Here is an 18,042-nt window from a genome sequence, read left to right as displayed (position 1 = left end):
AGATCTCAAAATTTCATGACAAAGCAAGTTCTTGATTAAAAAATTTTAATTACACAAGCATTTTGTAAACCATCTGAATAAAGAAAATTCAAAAGCAAAAATGGGATTTCAAGAGATATGTCTGATGGCTCTTCATTAAGACCTAAAAATAAAACTCAAAAGCAAATCTAAAAACCATTCATTTATATTGAAGAATTTATTCTAGTCGGTGTAACTTGAATAACATTTTTCATTATTTAACTCCTGCTTTAAAAACTCTCTCCTAGCTCGGTAATCTCTAGATTGAGATTTTCTCTTGCTTTTCAGGTTCGGTGTACCACTTTGATAAGTCGACGTCATCTTGCATTTCTACCAGTGCTCTTCTTCCAGATCCATATGAATCAGAGAGGTAACTTTTTTCCTTGTGGTTTGAACAGCATTGTTTATGGGAAGTTAAATAACCCTCATGGTGGGAACTAATCCTCCTTTGTAGTCCTCTGAGCAGAAGAAAATATTCATATATTCTGAGGAAGAGTGTTTTTATGCTTATATAGACTGTGTGCCTGTGAGAGAGTTTCTCCACCCCTAAAGCACAGAGCGGTCATGTGTCAGTTCCAGAAGGAAACTTCGATATCTAGAGAGCCCGCTGTGCCCTGCCTCGATGTCCCCTTTCTTGGGCCCCTGGTGCAGGTGATGCTGCAGCCACATGCTGGCCTCTAGGGGAGCATTCCATGCTCCTTCCAGCTCCAGCCTGGGCAGGCACCGGAATGCCTCCTTTACTCAGCCAGCTGACGGGGGGGCTGGAACACCAGGCGTGTTCTTGATTCACGAAGGGAGAACAGCAGTGAAAGAAAGACTAGAAGAAGCATAAAAAGCTTCCAGCTTACAAATGACAAGCTTCTGATTCTATAAGCCCCCTCCCCAAGTGTCAAGTCCCATTCCATTCGATCTTCTCGAAACTCCAGCTCTCCGTGGTTGGTGGGGCTCTCGCTGGTCCTCGGCCCGAGACTTATCCCCTAGCAACCTGCCTGTGCGTGAGGAAGAGAGCCAACTGCAGTCGCTTTTCTCTCTGCCTCACTCCTTGTAAGCAGGGCTTCCACTCACTTTCTGTTCTGATCCCATCTGAAAAATCAGTCTCTTCCCTGGTTGAACTGACACAGCTCACACCACAATGTCACAATGAATGAATGGCCTCTTTCTTGATACAGAGCTCTGGTCCATTTACAAAGGGAAGGGTTCGGTCTCTTGGTAACCCCAAAACACAGTAGCACGATAATCCTATGTCTCGGTCTTTTTTGTTACTGTCGTTGTGATGAGGCTGTGTAAGGACGCCCTCAAAATTCACAGTGAACTCGCAATGAACGCACGCATTTTATTTTACACTCGTGGTTCTGTAGGCTAGCTGGGGCTCAGCCGCTTTTGACTGGGCTCACCTCGGTGCCACTTGGCTCAGCTGGACTCCAGATTGCAAGTCCGGTTCAGGTCTGTTTCATATGTCGAGCAACTAAGCCCCCTGGGGCATCTTCTTCCTGCAGAGAGGAGTGGGAATTCAAGGAGGCCAAGCCTCTTACCACCTGAGACCTGGCCCGCAGTCTCCCTACCCATGTTCAAGTAGCAAAGTAGATCCCACAGCCAAGCCCGGAGGGATCCAGGCACGGGGGTACATCATCTCCCCACTCCGGGAGAGGCACCGCAAGGTCACGGGGCCAAGCAGCAGGACGTATAATTCTACCACAGGGTAGCAGGAAAGAGTTGGAAGCAATAATTCGGTCCTCTAGTCTACAAAATAAGCATAAGATTCATGTAACAAAGATGAAAGATGACCGGTTCCACCAGAACTGTGACATCCCAGTGCCCAAAGAACTGAAATCGTTGTTGATGGGGCATGTACTCGCTTATTAAATCCAGTTCGATAGTCATGAGTGCTGTTTTCCTGTAAATCCAGGGATTGGCAAACTCTTTCTGTAAAGAGCCACGTTGTCCCTATTTTAGGGTTTGTGGGTCTCTATTGCAACTGCTCAGGTCTGCTTTTGTCACCCCAAAGTGGCAATAGACAATACGCAATAAAGAGGTGTGGCTGTGTTCCAGAACACTTTATTTACAAAAATGCCCAGCTGCCAGGTGTGGGCCGGGGGCCATAGTTACTAGACCCGTTATAAACTCTTTTGTTGGGAAGTGCTTATTGGGTATGTTTTATTGTTTGTCACTCTTTCATGTGACAGGTTCATCTTGGGGCTTAATTAAAACAGTCTTTCCCTCCTATTTGGCATTGACAAACTTGGGTATAGCTTTAATTACTTTGGAAATGTTTTACTTGTCCTGGAAGACTGTGAAAATACTCATTAACTAAAAACATAAACTTTAAAAAAACCTCCTATCAAACATTGAGTTGCTTTATGAATACAGTGAAACCTTGAACAACACAGGTTGGGCCACCAACCCCTGCTCCTACCCCATGCAGTTGAAAATCCACATGTAACTTTTGATTCCCCAAAAACTGAACTACTAAGAGCCTACTGTTGACAGGAAGCCTCACCAATAACATAAAGAATTGATTAACACATATTTTGTTAATAATATGTATTATACACTGTATTCTTACAATAAAGTCAGCTAGATAAAAGAAAATATTATTAAGAAAATCATAAGGGGGGCACCTGGCTGGCTCAGTCAGTAGAATGTGCAGCTCTTGATCTCAGGGTTGTGAGTTGGAGCCCCACGTTGGGTGGAGAGATTACTTAAAAATAAAACCTGAAAAAAAAAGAAAGAGAAAGTCATAAGGAAGAGGAAAGGACATTTTCAATACTGTAAAAAATCCACATATAAATGGACCTGCACAGTTCACACCCAGGTTGTTCAGGGGTCAACTGTATATCATGATCCCCATGTTAGAGAGCAGATTTTAAACACCACTCTTAATACATTCGTGAGTACTAGTTCTTCAGTTTCCAGTGCCAAACACTGTGGTTTAACTTCTCATCCTCCCTTCCTTCCTTCCTCAGTGGATCACTGTGAACTAACTAATGCTTTGGATTCAGTAGCCATACTGATATTTTGGTGGTTGATATAAAGAGTGACATATCAAACTAAAAGAATCATTGTTTGGCCCTTTTTTCCCACTTAGGGTTTATGTTGCTGACTCTCTCATTTCCAGTGCTGGAGAAGGACTATTTTCAAAGGTAGCGGTGGGACCTAATACTGTTATGTCTTTTTATAATGGAGTCCGGATTACACACCAAGAGGTGAGTGGGCTTGAAGTGGAGAATCAGCTTGATTGGTTACAGGGCTTGGTTTCCAACACTCTTAATCTTCCTGTTAGCCCCTTTTCTTAGTATTCTCTAGAAATATGAAGGAACAAACAGGGTTTTTTTGTAAAATTGATGGGATATTGTCTTATAGCAGTGTTCGGATTTCTGTAGCAAAAATACCATCCACTGGGGGTGCCTGGGTGGCTCAGTTGGTTAAGCATCTGCGTTTGGCTCAGGTCATGATCCCAGAGTCCTGGGATCGAGCCCCCCATCGGGCTCCCTGCTCAGCGGGGAGTCTGCTTCTCCCTTTGCCCTTCTCCTCTGCTCGTGCTCGTTCTCTCTCTCTCCTCTCTAAGTCTCCCTCTCTCTCTCTCAAATAAATAAATAAAATCTTTTTTAAAAAAATACCATACACTGGGTGGCCTGTAAACAACAGAAATTAATTCTCACAGTTCTGGAAGCTGAACGCCCAACATCAACATGTCAGCAGATGTGGTGTCTGGTCAGAAACCACTTCCTGGTTCATAAATGGCTCTCTTCTCATTGCAGCCTCACATGGTGAGAGGGACAGGGGAACTCTCTGGGGTCTCTTTCACAGCTACTTTATAGAAAGTGGAATGGCGCCCATCGATGAGACAGCAACTGCTTTGTACCGTACTACCCCCAGTGTCTGAAAAATTGAGATCCAACTGGATCCTGTCAGTAATTAATTTATGATCTTGCACAGGGCGCTTTAAAGGAAGGCCCCCTCCTTCTGTTTGTGCAAAAGTCGTACAGTCGCCTACATCCAGCCAGGAAGGGTTCTATTGCCCAAGAAACTGAAAAAGTTAAAAAAAAAAAAAGTTAAAGAATCATCACCTCTTGCCTTTAAAATACAATATGTTTTCCAGAATTCATAGGTGTTTTTGGTTTTGCTTCTTCAAGTCACCATTAACTTCCTTACATGTCCGCTGAGGGGCACAAAGTCCGCTGCTTGACCCCAGCTTGTAGTCTCCGCCTGGGCTCACTTGCATTCAGCGTGGGAGACTTGGGCTTATTGCTCATACCCTCATTCATGTACTTCCCCTTTTCACTTACGGCTATGCAATGCTACGGGGGAATGCCGGGAAATAATCAAGTTTTTGCCCATTCAGAGCTGTCGTACAGACAAAGATGGCTTGGCGTTCACACTGAGCCATGGCCCGGCACACAGTATCCCCTGGTGATGGCCAGACCTCTGCGTCCGTAATCCTGACAGTCCAGGAAATTCAGCGTATGAGAGGTGGCTCGGGCTACTGATATACTGTTTATTCTATTTTACGGATAACAAAACTGAAGCCCAGAGTGGGTGAGCCATTTGTCCGAGGTCACAAATACAGTGACTAGCAGAGCTCAAGCCGGATTTCAAATAGCAGAATCTGGCTCCTGGTGAAACTCACCACATGCTGTCCTTTGGAAATGAATGAGGCACCCTCCTTGCCTTCATGAAGTTTGGATTCTCTTGGGGAGGGGCACCTGGGTGTCACAGTCTGTTGGACTCTTGATTTTGGCTCAGGTCCTGATGTTGGTGTTGTGGGGTCAAACCCTGCTTTAGGCTCCGTGCTCAGTGAGAAGCCTGCTGGAGACTCTCTCTCCCTCTCCCTCTGCTCCTCCCCCTGTGCTCTCTCTCTAAAGTAATAAATAAATCTTTAAAGCTGTTGGAGAGATAAGAAAAACACAGCTAGTGACAACGTAAGGTAGATAGTACCAAGTATCACATACCAGCATCATGTAACAGGGCTGGAATATTAAGATCCATGAAGATTTTTTTCACTTAAATCACTGCTGTATCCCCCACACCTAGAACAGGGCCTGGCATATGATAGGCACTCAGTAAATGTTTGTTGAGTGAATGTCAGATACAAAAAAACAGCATAATTGTAGTTTAGGGGCAGGAGAGGCAGTATACCTCTGAGAGTCAACAGTTCTACATAAAAATGTGATCGTAGGGGACACCTGGGTGGCTCAGTTGGTTAAGCATCCGACTCTTGGTTTCGGCTCAGGTCATGATCTCAGGGTTGTGGGATCGAGCCTCGCGTGGGGCTCCGTGCTCAGCAGGAAGTCTGCTCGTCCCTCTCCCTCCGCTCCTTCCCCTGCTTGCTCTCTCTCTCTAAAATAATAAATAAAATCTTCTAAAAAATTCTTTTTAATGTAATCCTGTTTGCACCAAGAAACGGCTGTGCTGACATGAGCAGATCCTGGGCAGTGGGTGGAGTGGGGCGGTGGGCTGGAGAAGGGAAGCGTGTCGGTGCCCTGCAGAGAGAGAGTGCTGTTGCAGCTCAGAGAGCACACGGGTAACCGTGACACCGTCTGCTGGTCCATTGATCGCCCACTTGTAACGAAGGTAAAGGATTGGCTGAAGCACCATTTTGCTTTCCTCAGAGTTCCGGTTCCCTTTGATGTTCTTTCTTGTGTATTTCTTTTGCCTGGTCTCCTTCCCAGTAGGGCTTCCAGGGATTTGGGGCTTGGTCAGAGAAGCAGATCTGGCCACAGGACGCAGTAACACACACCAGGCTTCACTGACACGGGGCGGCGCTTGGACAGGGAGGCGAGAGAGGGCATGTCCTGCCGGCCTAAGATGGTCCAGAGGGCTGTGGCACAGGGGCCACCGTCCGGAGCAGGAGAAGGGCAGGGAACTCCAGGGAAGAGAGGGTCAGAGAGGGGGCTGACGTGTCTAGGAGACGTGTGGCACAGTGAGGAGTCTCTGGGCCAGAGAGCTCCCAAGGACAGAGGCGGTCTGGGGGCTTTGTGGTGCTGGGCTTTATCTAATCTGCCAGCAGATGTGGGGTCCGGTGTCCCTGGGAAAGCAGTAGCTAAAACCCCTCTTTGTTTGGGCTATTTACGCAACAGCTGGATGGGTAAAAATCTGAGTTTGGTGCTGGAGCGCTTTTGAGGTTCACAGGTCTGAGCCCCCAGTGAAGAAATAAACAACCTAGGGACATCTGGTTCCATTTTTGTGTGTCGTGGTAAGGGACTTTAAGTACTTTTTTTCACATAAGAGGAGGAAGAATCCGCACGTAGGAGGTCGAGCTGCCCGGCGCTGCCCACCAACGGCTTCCGCGCCGTCGATGCGCGGAGGGCTCCCTTGGGTTCTTCTCACGTATGCAGCGCTCGCCCCGCGAACGGAAGGAGAAATGAGTTCGTGTTGCTGATGTTCTCGGAGATCTGGGGAGAAGGGCCCTCTCTGACGCTCGCTTTCTGGTTTCCTCAGGTGGACAGCAGGGACTGGGCCCTTAATGGGAATACCCTCTCCCTCGACGAAGACACGGTCATCGATGTGCCTGAGCCGCACAACCACGTGTCCAAGTACTGTGCCTCCCTGGGACACAAGGCAAACCACTCCTTCACGCCAAACTGCGCCTACGATATGTGAGTATGACGCCGAGCTGCCAGGGTGGGTCTGGGCGCCACCCGCCGGGGCCCTGCGACTGCCGAGGGCACGTCCCAGCCGGCACCCCGCCCCAGGTGAAGGCGGCGCCCTCCGGGGTCCTGAGGCTCGTGCCCCAGAGGCCTCACGGTGATGACTTGACACTCAGAATCCGAATTCTGGCCCCTTCCCTGGCCTTGGCCGCTCGAGACAGCAAAGTGCTTAGAAGAGTAGAAATACTATGGGAATGCGACACTTCCTGGTTGCTGTTTCGTCAGTGCTTTTTTGTCCTTCAGTTGTCTCACTCTGGAAAATGACGCATAGTGTTATTTGAAATATTAGAAAAATTAAAATTACTCTGTGCAGTGGGGACTAGTGAACGCTTTCCTGTTGGGAAAGGAAGGAAGAAAATAAAATGCCAAGCCTAGAACACAACGTCTTGGTGTTGGAAGAGACTGATGAAATCAGAGTCCCCGTTATTTGTCACTAAAGAGGAAAGAACTACTGTCACGTGTTACAGCGTGGATGAGCCCTGAAAACATTATGCTCAGTACAAGAAGCCAGCCACATACGATCCCATAGTGTGTGATTCTATTGATATGACTTGTCCATTACAGTGAAATTCACAGAGACAGAGTACAGATCAGTGGTGGCCCAGGGCCCTGGGGGAGTGGAGGGAAACGGGGTTGATGGCTAATGAGTATGGGGTTTCTCTTGAGGGTAGCACAGTGTACTAAAATTAGATAGTGGTGATGGTTGCCCACCTGAAACCCACTGAATTTTACGCTTCAAATGGGTGAATTTTAGGGTATATGAATTGCATCTCAATGAAGCTGTCATTTTGAAAAGTCAAATAGCCCTACCTCTCAGAGTTTGAGCCTCCCCTTCCAATAGCTCACGGAACCTCTTGTAAACCTCCATTGAGGGGCAGCTTACTGTTACCCACGAAGGCAGCTATCTGGACAAACTGAAATAGGTATTATGAAATCAGCTTTTGGGCTCTGATGATTAAAATGTTCTCTCTATGGAATCCAAATGGGTTTCCCTGTAACATCCAGCCCTTTGCCCTAATTATTTCCCTATGCACTATGCCAGTCTCTCTTAGACATTGTAGCCCTCCAGATATTTTAGAAGCTTTCATATGCCCCCTGAATGTTCTCCTCCCAAAGTCAAGCATCTCTGACTTTTCCTTGAAGAGTACAGTTGGCATTCCCTGGACCATCGTCATTGATCTCCTTAGCTCAGCCAGAAAATGCCTGTTCCCCCTGGGAGCCAGGCAGCTGCGTGCCACCTTTTCTGCTCAGTTCCAGCTCGCAGTCCCCCCGTCTATTGCTTGTTAACAGAAGCAGGATCCGATCATGTGCATTTAATCTGTAGGAAAATTGCCAGGAGTTGAATGTCCCTCCTCGCATCCCTGAGACGGCTTGGAAATTGTCCTGGCAGTGACTTGCTCTCCTTGGCAGCCAGTACCAAGTACTGCAGTACTTCTGTTTAAAGGGCAGGTAGAAATGGCAAAGGACATGTGTCATGTGAAATGAAACTGACACTGTTATTAACTCCAAGGCTTTCGTGGCCAATGTGAATTAGGCCAAAGCATCGTTCCAAGCTGCACGCGGCTTCCCAACAGTCTTCTAAAACAGTGGTAACCAACAGTAACAAATGCTACTGAGACTACTCTTTCAAAACAAATGAGTTCTGTGGTTTCACGACGAGGACAAGGTTTTTCTCACCAAAAAGAAGAGCGCACAGGAGACAAGGGAGGGAACCGTTTGTGCAAAATCAAGTCCCCAGACTCCTCAGGGTTATTTCCTTCAAGCCCAATGTGAATGATTAGTTATTTGGGGTAATGGGAAGACTACCTGAGAAATAAGAAATACAGAATTCAGATACTGATTCGTGGCATTCATTTGCTTCTAAAATTATTGGTATTATTATACACACTTAACATCAGCCAAACAATATCCCTGTATAAGCTGCGGTCCTGTACAAAATGCCAAATGGACAAGCAGACACCAACTACTGCCCTAGTCGTCAGTGTAGGTGACATGTCGCCGAGGGCCCAAGCCACTGGGCACAGGGAGGTTTGCTTTGGCCACTAATCGTGCTGCTGGCACTGATTGAGCACTTTAGGCCGGTGCCACGCTAACGGCTTCTCATGAATTCGCTCACTCAGTCCTCCCAGGACCCGTTATCTGTTCCCCGCCCCTCCCCATCACAGACCAGCAACGTGGACCTCTCAGCCCCAGTGGCTAAGTGTCCGTAAGCGTTGTGCCCCCCTGCCGCCAGGGAGAATGAGCACCTGAAATGGAATTCTTTCTTTTCAGTCTGTCCTTTTTCTACTCTTTGAAAATAATGATAATAAGCAGGAAAATGAAAAGAGGATTATACCAGAAGTCTTAGGCTTCCTGTAGAATTTTGTCACCGTGCGAGAAGATTAGCTAGAGCTCCGTTTCAGGGGTATTATTTTTTTAATGCAATATTTTAATTTAGAGACGAAGAGCTATGATTTTATTATTTTTAAAAAAGATTTATTTATTTATTGAAGAGAGAGCACGAGCTGGAGAAGACGGAGACAGAGGCAAGCAGACTGTCCGGGGTGCAGGGAGTCCCACGTGGGGCTGGGAAACCAAGAGCCTGATGCCCAACCGACTGAGCCACCAGTCGCCCCAAGAGTTGTGGTTTTAATAAGGACTTCCCAAATCCCTGGTGCAGCGATGTCTGTGATAGAGCACAATATGAGAATTCTGTGCACACGCACAATCACTCACAGAGGTGTGCACATAGTCACTAGCAGAAGCTGAGTCCTCACTTCGTGCCTGGCACCGTGTGGGGTGCCTCATACATGGGGTCCTACTTTGTCACAGTGACGACTCTTATACGATTAGGATCGCTAGTATTACCAGGAATTTGCAGGTGAGATTCAGAGATATGGAAGTGAGCTTTCTGAGAGGGGGCAGCAATAATGTGTGGAACCGGGACTCTCGCCTAAGTCTCTGACCCTAAGTCAAGTGTGCTTTCCAGGAAAGATGACAGCCAAGTAGGGTGGACATAGAGGCCCCTTGGAGTGAGGGTGAGCTTATTCCTTTGTCCTCGACATAAAAGATGTCCCTGAACCACAGACACACTCCTTTCCCCACCACCAATAGAGGGAGACAGCTAAGTACTTGCTATCATGCCCCATGTGCCAATCATAACTTAGGGCCTGGAAACTTCTGTGGTGTCTCCATGTCCTTTGTTCAAAATGTGACTATAGAGGAATGAGATTGATTTGACCAGATGCATATAAAGATAAAGCGAATTTCTTTCTGGCCATGCCTTACGTATTTCCGTTCTGGGTTTCAGAAGCTGTTAGGTGAGCTAAATCTATTCCTTATTTATCTCCTGTTCTCCTGCAGGGGCCGGAGGGGTGAACCAGGTTGGGAGCCTTTGGCAGAGGAACACAGGCATAGCGTTAGCCCTGCCTGAGGTTCCGAGATGCTCGAGGCTGCTCCCTGCACAGGATGCTTCACAGGGAAATATTTAAAAGCAGGTTGGCAGAGAGGTCTAGGCTTCGCTCCTGGAAAGCAGTCTTCGTCTACTGTTATGCTAGAAAATAATACTTCCTCTGTCTGTATAGGGTGGGAGACAGTGTTTTGCTTTGGAAAATCCACGGGGCTCTTCCTTCCACCTCCCAAAGTGCCCTGGTGAAGCCTTGCCCACGAGGCACAGCCAGGTAATCCGACGCGACAGGCCAGGTGGGCTGTCATGCCAACCGGCCGCACTGGCTCCGGTTTCTCATTCAGGGCAGATTTTTGTTGTTGCCCATGCTGTTGGTTTATAAATACAGAGTGCCAAGTATGCTCAGAGAGGAAGCTAGAGCAGTGCTTTTTAAACTTGAACGTGCCTATGAATCACCTGGAGGTGTTGTTAAAATGCAGACACCAAGTCAGCAGGTCTGGGCGGGGCTGAGCTTCTCCATGTCTGGCAGCGCCCAGGTGAAAGCTGATGCTGGCCAGTCGTGAGCCACGCTTGAGGACCCACCAGTGGTGCCCAGGGAAGAGCTCCCGGGTGATTCCTACCCCTTCATCTCCGCCCCCCCCCCCGCCGCCCCACCCCAGGCTCTGCTTCTAACCTTCCGATCTGACCCAGGAATGACTGTGTGCCTCTTGATGTCTAGGTTTGTCCACCCCCGTTTCGGGCCCATCAAATGCATCCGCACGCTCCGAGCCGTGGAGGCTGACGAAGAGCTCACCGTGGCCTACGGCTACGACCACAGCCCCCCGGGGAAGAGCGGGCCTGAAGCGCCCGAGTGGTACCAGGTGGAGCTGAAGGCCTTCCAGGCCACCCAGCAGAAGTGAAAGGCTCAGCCCTGGGCTTCCGAGACCGGGAATAGAAACTTGGATCTATGCACTACGTTTTCCGACAACGGGACAACCAGGGACTGCTCATGCTGTGACATCACATCCTCTCACTCCGCGTTAGCAACGACTTTCTCGCATACTAACTAGGTTTGACTGTATTACTCATACCAGATTTAAAATTAGCTAGCCTTGCAGCAGCGTCCTACTGAGAGGTATTGTCGAACACTTGACACAGACAGCGTGATGTTCTTGGGTGGTTCAAGTCTAAATCTGTACCACACTCAGAGATGCCAAATGATTAGACTGAAAAAGGGAAAGGGGGCTTTTCAGTCATTTTTAGTCCGTGGTTTTTCCATGATGTTTTTTCCTATGGCCAACATAAAGTGTGTGCGTTCACACTTGCATATGTGCCATATGGAGGATAGAGAATTACTACATTTTTATTCTCTAAATGTAGTATAATTTGCCTTTTAACCTTTGATCTGTATCTTGCAATAGAATGGCTTTGTTTTTTTTTTCCTAGCGAACAGAACCCCACTTTTTTGAGTCATTTCACCCCTCAGTCCCATTCTCTATCTTAGATATCTTTTACAAGAGAAAAAAACTTCCAAATGGATTTCATGTCAGTGCCAGTGCGTAGGTCTCTCTGGCTCTTTCTATATCATTGTTTCATCATTATGTCCTAATATAAAGAACTGGCTGATAGGGCCAGGGTATTATTGTAGAACTATTATTCTCGCATGTAAACAAAGATACCTTTGCTTTAAGATGTGAGAAGAAATGAATTTACTTTGTTTGCATTAAGTTATGGGAGAGTTGTAATATATACTTTAAGAAAGGAGAGAGGGAAATTAGGATTTCTAAGCAGTAACTGTGGCAGTTTTGCAGTATCTTCAATAGTGCTAGTAATTTCTTCTCCTCGGGTACACATTAAATGTACATAACATAGAGCAATCTGGCTTGCAGCACCATGCATTGAATTCAAAAGTCAAATAACCACCTAGAATTCTAACACAGCATTCTAAAGTTGGGGTTTTTTTAATTGCTACTATTAGGAGAGACATACTGATCACTAGGTGCAAATCAAACCTTAATGCTAAAACTCTTCATTGTTGTATTTTCCAAAGCACTTACCTGCTTCAAAGCGTTGTGAATTAAGAGTAACACCTGTCTAGTTGAAAAGCAACGATATCAATAGCATTGCAGCCATTTTGCAAGCCACGTGTAATTCCAACTGCTGAAATAAGGAGAAAACCCCTGTTTTTCAGTTTAGCTCGTTAGGTGTGTAATGTACCTGGGATGGCTCTGAATGAATTCTGCAAGTCTGGGGCTTTTGCAAGCGCCCTCACCCCGTGCCGTAGCCGTGTCTCTTCGGACGCCTCGACGAGGCTGCCGGAAGTGATGGAGAGCAGCACTTGCCACCACCTGTAGCTGCCGCCGGCGGCTCCTGTCGCCTGAGCCAGTTTGGTCTTGAAAGCTAAAGCCTGCCAAGCCACAGCCGATGGGGATCCCTTGCTGGCAGCGAGAAGAGTAAAGAAACGGGCAGGAAGGAAGTTTGCTGTTTCTTGTCAGGTACACATTGCTCTTAGGAAGAATTTCACAAAAGTGCTTGACCCAGGGCTGCTCACAGCTCTCCGTTCAGGCGGCCCCTGGGCACAGGATTCAGCCCCCCAGACAGTGACAGAAGGGGCCCTGCCCTCCTTTGCAGGGCCAGGCTTCCTGGAACCCCCCTCTCCAGCGGTGCCGGTGCACGTGGCCGGTAGCTAGCTGGCGGGGGGGGGGGGGGAGGGGGGGCTCCCACGTGAGAAGTTGTCAGGGCTGTCAGAAGGCTCACCCGCAAAGGGAGTCGAGTAGGGTTCTTAGATGATAACGCACCAGGGTAGGATAGCTTCTGTAGAAAGAGACCGTTCTGTAAACTGTGACAGCTGGGCAGTCTCGGGACTTGGGTGCTGATGGGTGCTTTAATTCAAATGCGTCCCGAAGTGAGTGACTGTCTTCAGGAGAAAGATGGCTTTAAGTAGCCCCAGTCAGTTGGGCCGTGGAGCCAGGTCAGTAAGCGAGGGCAGGATGGCGCAGGTCACACTCCCAACACAGCTAGGCTTTGAGTGATTTCGTGCCTGGTGGTGATACCATTCTTGTTGAGGCTGTAGTAGGGGTATAATTTGTCCTCGTGGGTTACTCTGATGACCCCCCTCAAGTGGAATCTTTCTTTCTTCTGTTCCTTTCTTTTGATATAAGAGATTGAAGAGTTGTCGGTAGTAATTAACCAACTAATCCATTTTCCAAATGAGATATTGAATGACAGCACTCGCTGTAAAACCCAGCAGCGGGTCTGTGACCTTCAGACAAATCAGAGGAAACCGTACACCCAAGCCGAGCCTCTCTGCCCTTCTCCCTCCTCTCCTCTTGTGTCTTCCGCCTCTTCTCTCTCCTGTCCCATCTCTTCCCTCTCTTTCTCTCTCTCCATCTCTCTCTCTCTCTCTCATCTGTGAGAATGCCTTGATGTCCCTGTCCCCTGATCGCTTGCTCTTTTCCGTCCTCTCGCCCCCTATTCTGAGTGTCTCTCCTCTCTGCTAGCCCTCTGGGTGCACTTCTGCGCCTCCACTCTGTGTCTCGGGGGGGCTTTGTGGCTCCTGCTTCCCCGCCCCTCCCCCACTCCCCAACGGAAGGCCTTGTCACAGAGTCCGGTTGGAGGGGGCTTGAGATTCACTGTGTTCCGCAGGTCGGTAAAGAAGTCGCGGGGGTCGAGGTTCCATGAGGAACTGGTGAGGAAGGAAGGGTTTCTCCTTGTTCGAGCCAAAGTCTGGCGGGGAAGGCCTTGGGATGTATTTCTCTACTGAATCTTTACATCCACGGTGGAAGGAAACGTGTCAGGAAGCAGCCGAATCTGGTAGTTTCACGAGCAGGATGGTCACAGCAGAACTGCGGAAGATTCCAGGTGGTGGGAATGAAGAAGTCCCTTCATGCTCTCCCAAAAAACGCGGGCACTTGTGCGTGTGCGTGACGGCGTAGTCCCGAGGGGGTTCACTCAGAGCTGTCTCAGCCCCACTCCTGCATGACTAGACCTTTCCCTAGCAGCTTTTCTGTGACGGAATACTACCTTGTGTTAGCGTTAGGAATAGGAACTAATCTGGAGGAGTATGTCCCCACATGGACGTTTGGATGGACCGACAGAACCGCTGTGAGGCCTGACTTTCTGACACAAAGCGAAGATGAGATTAAGAGGCAACAGGCGGGGAGGACTTGAGTTTCGTAGTACCTATTCTTATTTTCACCTGCTTCATCCCTGGCCTACCTGAGAAACAAAGAGGGAAATTCGTTTTTCAAGACCTCTTTGAACCTGTCCGGGGCATGGCGTTCAATTTATATGCCTTCTGGGGGTTCTTCACACTTGAAAAACGATTTCCTTACCACCAAGAACCTGGAAAGGCCAACATGGAGGCAAGTGTAACCATTTACACCATTTAATGTAACTATTAACATGGCAGTAACTGTGAACAGTGAATCCAAGGGTTGCCTTCTCAGTGAGACAGTATGTGGCACTTTAGAAACTTTCCTTCAATATATAAAATTTTGAATCACTCACTGCAAAGTGCATTTAAGATCTTCCAAGAAGGTATAGTTTTCTGTTTTGCCTTGTTTCAAAACCCGTTGCCTCAAGTTTCTGTCTTCAGAGTAGTGATTTAGAATCCAGACATCTTTTCTTTTAGAAAAACAAGCAAAACTGTGTTGCAAGACTGATAGTTGTAATGTTTATTTGCCACAGATCAAAGGTTCACAAAATATATTAAATTTACATCTACTTGAGGTACCTTGCTAGGTTGTTTTTTTCTTTGGTCTTTCCCGTCAGGAATTTGGAGCCTTGGTGTCACTTTTTTATTTTAAAAAATACTAAATTTTAATAGTTTTATTTTGCCAAATGTGTGCATACATATTCAAAGCAATGAAACTATTTCAAGCCATACAACCACAGGGGTGGAAACCCTTTTCACAAATTTTAATGTGTTTGTATGTAAATAGATGTTTGTATGAAATATTTTCATGGTAGAATGAATATATTTAAATGAAGTCGAATTATTCCAGTGCTATTTAAACAAATTACAAAATTTTTGGTGAGAATTATCTGAGTCTATTGAGATATAATGCAGATCAATTTTGATTTTTAAAAAATCAAAAGCCTACAAATAACTCTGACTCATGGCAACCTCCCTGCGTCGTTGCGTCTGACGTGGAGAGAGCTCGTAGGCTTCCCCAGTGCCTCCGCCGCTTCCTGGTGTAAGTTAGGTGCTCATGGAGGTGTGTCCACCTTTAAGTGACATCACTCCCGGCCTCCGAGGGCCCGCGAGTGAATTAGAGGCATTAGAGACACTGGTGCAGTTATCCGGAGCACAATTTCTTTGCAGGGCAGCAGAATCCGAAGCCAGATGTGGCCGCGTGAACCTCAGAGCTGGGTTTTCTGGCCACCATCACCCGCCACCCTTACTGCCTAGTCACACTTGTCAGGGAGGCTGCCCTCAGTGGAGTTGGGGTTCAGACCCCAGGGTGGAACTTCACGGTTTTGCCAGCAGTCCCCGCCTCCTGGCCTCCACCTCACAGAGAGGAAGGAGGGGGGAGCAGCTGGCAAGGGGCCCATTTCTCAGCACAGTACATTTCCTGTCTCAGCTCTGGGAGGCTATGCACCTGTGCACCGAACTTCCAGCCAGAGAGAGACGTCCTCGGATAACGCGAATCCTTGCTTCCTCTGTCTGTGACTTTACACACTGTTGTTAGGAGTCGTCTTAATATCAAGACCAATCACATCTCTGGGACATACCTCCCAACTCTCCTGACTCTTATGTTACTAGAACACTCCTTTATAATGGTATTCAACTTGAGTGGGTGGTTTTGTTTTGTTTTTTTCCTCTGCGTTGGTCCTGGATAGAATGAAATGATAACTATGACAGAAGTTTCACTGTGTCTACTAGCAATACGTACACACGCCAATGTATCTTGACATAGCGACTTGGTTGTATTTTGGGTTACTGTAATCAACCTCGATTCTTGTGTTGGGAAACCACAGGGATGTGTAATGCCTGCTTATCATCGAAGGAATTAGGTTCATGGTCTGAGCTCCCTCCTACAAAAGGTTTCCTCCTGGGTTTTCTATGTTCTCTTTTTATCCTGAAATGCATTTATTCGGTTGTGAGGTATGTTTAAGGATTGGAACCTAGGGGTATGCTTTCAGCATCTATTGCAACCAAAAGGTAACCCCATCACAGTTAACAAAAGATTGGTCTTTTGTGGAATTTGAACTAAATCTATGAGCCTTATTCAATATCTATAATTCTATGATTTTTTTAAATTATGGGAAATTAATGAAAGATGTTTACATGAATAATGTTTGCCCTTACTGTGTTATGAATGAGTTTTTTTGTAGTGTGTCTGGGTGCATGTGCAAGAGAGTAGGAAAAATGTTTCTGAAACAAAACTTGACAAATATTTGTAATGAAAAGTAAATTTCAAGATTGCTATAATTGCGCTATAGAAACAATGCAAGTATTAAACAAAATATACAATCATCTCTCATTGTCTTCCTTTGGTCATTTAGGGCAGAAAGGCAATAACTTTTTTCTTTTTCTTTTTTTTAATATTTTTTAAAAGATTTATTTATTTATTTACTTGAGAGAAAGAGAGAGAGAGCGCGCGAGCAAGAGGGGTTGTGGAGAGGGGCAGAGGGAGAAGCAGACTCCCAGCTGAGTGGGAGCCTGACTCCATCCCAGGTTCCTGAGATCATGACCTGAGCCCAAGGCAAATGCTTAACCACCTAACGGCCCCGTTATGACATGTCTGCCTATGTGTTTAAACTACTAAGCCAACTTTATATTTTGAGCTGTTTTAAAATGTTATTAGCCACTTACAAAGCATGAGAGTGGAGTAGAGGAGGGGTATAGAATGGCTAGGAGCTTTATATTTATTTAGCATGACTCCACTTACACCTCTGAGTCCAGGAGAATCACCAATGTCAACCCAAAGGGTTTAGTTGATTACATAAATGTAAGGGTATTGAATATAAAGGAAATGATCAGGGAAATACCTGAAGGACAGGAAGCTTCAGCTCATGGTTTAAAGAATTCCTATTATTAGGAATGTTATCAGATGTGGTAGATTTGGGCACTCTTAGGACAGCTTTGGGCTGAGGAAACCGGGAATCCCTTGTTCCTCCCCAAATCACAGCTAACATTCCCAAACTCGCCCCTACAACATTCCCAGAGAACAAAAGCCAACGACACACATGTAAAGATAGTACTTTGCTACCAGCTGCCCCTTGTGCCCAGGGACCCACAACAGTGGATTCTAGTAAGCGGCTTGTTACTAAGGAAGGTGCAGTTGGGCATCAAACTGAAGCAAGCCCGAGGCCTCCCGCTGTATCTTCCCTCCCTCGGTTGACCGCTCTTTGATTTCCTCACACTTCCTTCCATCCAAGGAAGGAAAGGAAAGCAAGTAAGGTGAAGAAATCCGACCTGATGCTGGAATCGCTTCATCACTCGGATGGAGACACATCCGTATCTGGATCTTTAAGGCGGTTTCACCCACTGACACACGATGTTAGTATTCTTCCTCCTTGTGGGAGAGACAGGGATGAGATTAAAATTTTAAAGCAAGTGGGGTAAGTCTGAGAAGCTAAAATCCCAAAAGTGAAGGATCAGGCAACTTTTGGGGTATTAAAATTGGTGTGGAGTCAAGGGTGTTAGAGTACGGTAAGGTGAGGAAGCTTGAGACCAAATTATTTTAGTCTCAGTGATCGTCCCACATATACCCCTTTTGAAATGTCTGCCTTGAGGTTTTAATGTTCCAGACTGTTCTGCCTGCTGCTTCATATTACACTTGAAATTATTTCAGTGGCCATATCCAGAATTAGATAAGTCATTCAGAAGGATTTTATGCTATTATCGACTTTTTTTTTCTAAAGACCGTATTTATTTATTTGAGATAGAGACAACAAGAGAGCACAAGTAGGGGGAGCAGCAGAGAGAGAGAAGCAGGCTCCCCACTGAGCAGGGAGCCCGATGATGCGATGTGGGGCTCCATCCCAGGACCCCGGGATCATGAC

At 46.8% G+C, this 18,042-nt stretch overlaps 1 protein-coding gene across 1 annotated transcript in view; it reads left to right on the top strand.

Moving 5' to 3' along the window:
- SETD7 (SET domain containing 7, histone lysine methyltransferase) overlaps positions 1–16,510 on the top strand; it is a 47,789-nt gene extending 31,279 nt beyond the window's left edge. The window contains exons 5-8 of the mRNA XM_026499376.4: positions 307–388; positions 3,104–3,221; positions 6,457–6,614; positions 10,769–16,510. Coding sequence (XP_026355161.1) covers positions 307–388; positions 3,104–3,221; positions 6,457–6,614; positions 10,769–10,949 — 539 coding nt within the window. The 3' untranslated portion in view covers positions 10,950–16,510. The remainder of the gene's footprint in view (positions 1–306; positions 389–3,103; positions 3,222–6,456; positions 6,615–10,768) is intronic.
- The last annotated feature ends 1,532 nt before the right edge of the window (positions 16,511–18,042 follow it).

This window comes from Ursus arctos, unplaced genomic scaffold (assembly GCF_023065955.2).
Source record: "Ursus arctos isolate Adak ecotype North America unplaced genomic scaffold, UrsArc2.0 scaffold_11, whole genome shotgun sequence".
In the NCBI taxonomy this organism is placed as follows: Eukaryota; Metazoa; Chordata; class Mammalia; order Carnivora; family Ursidae; genus Ursus; species Ursus arctos.
The sequence above is the reverse complement of the archived record's forward strand: the minus strand, read 5'-3'. Positions and strand labels throughout refer to the sequence as shown.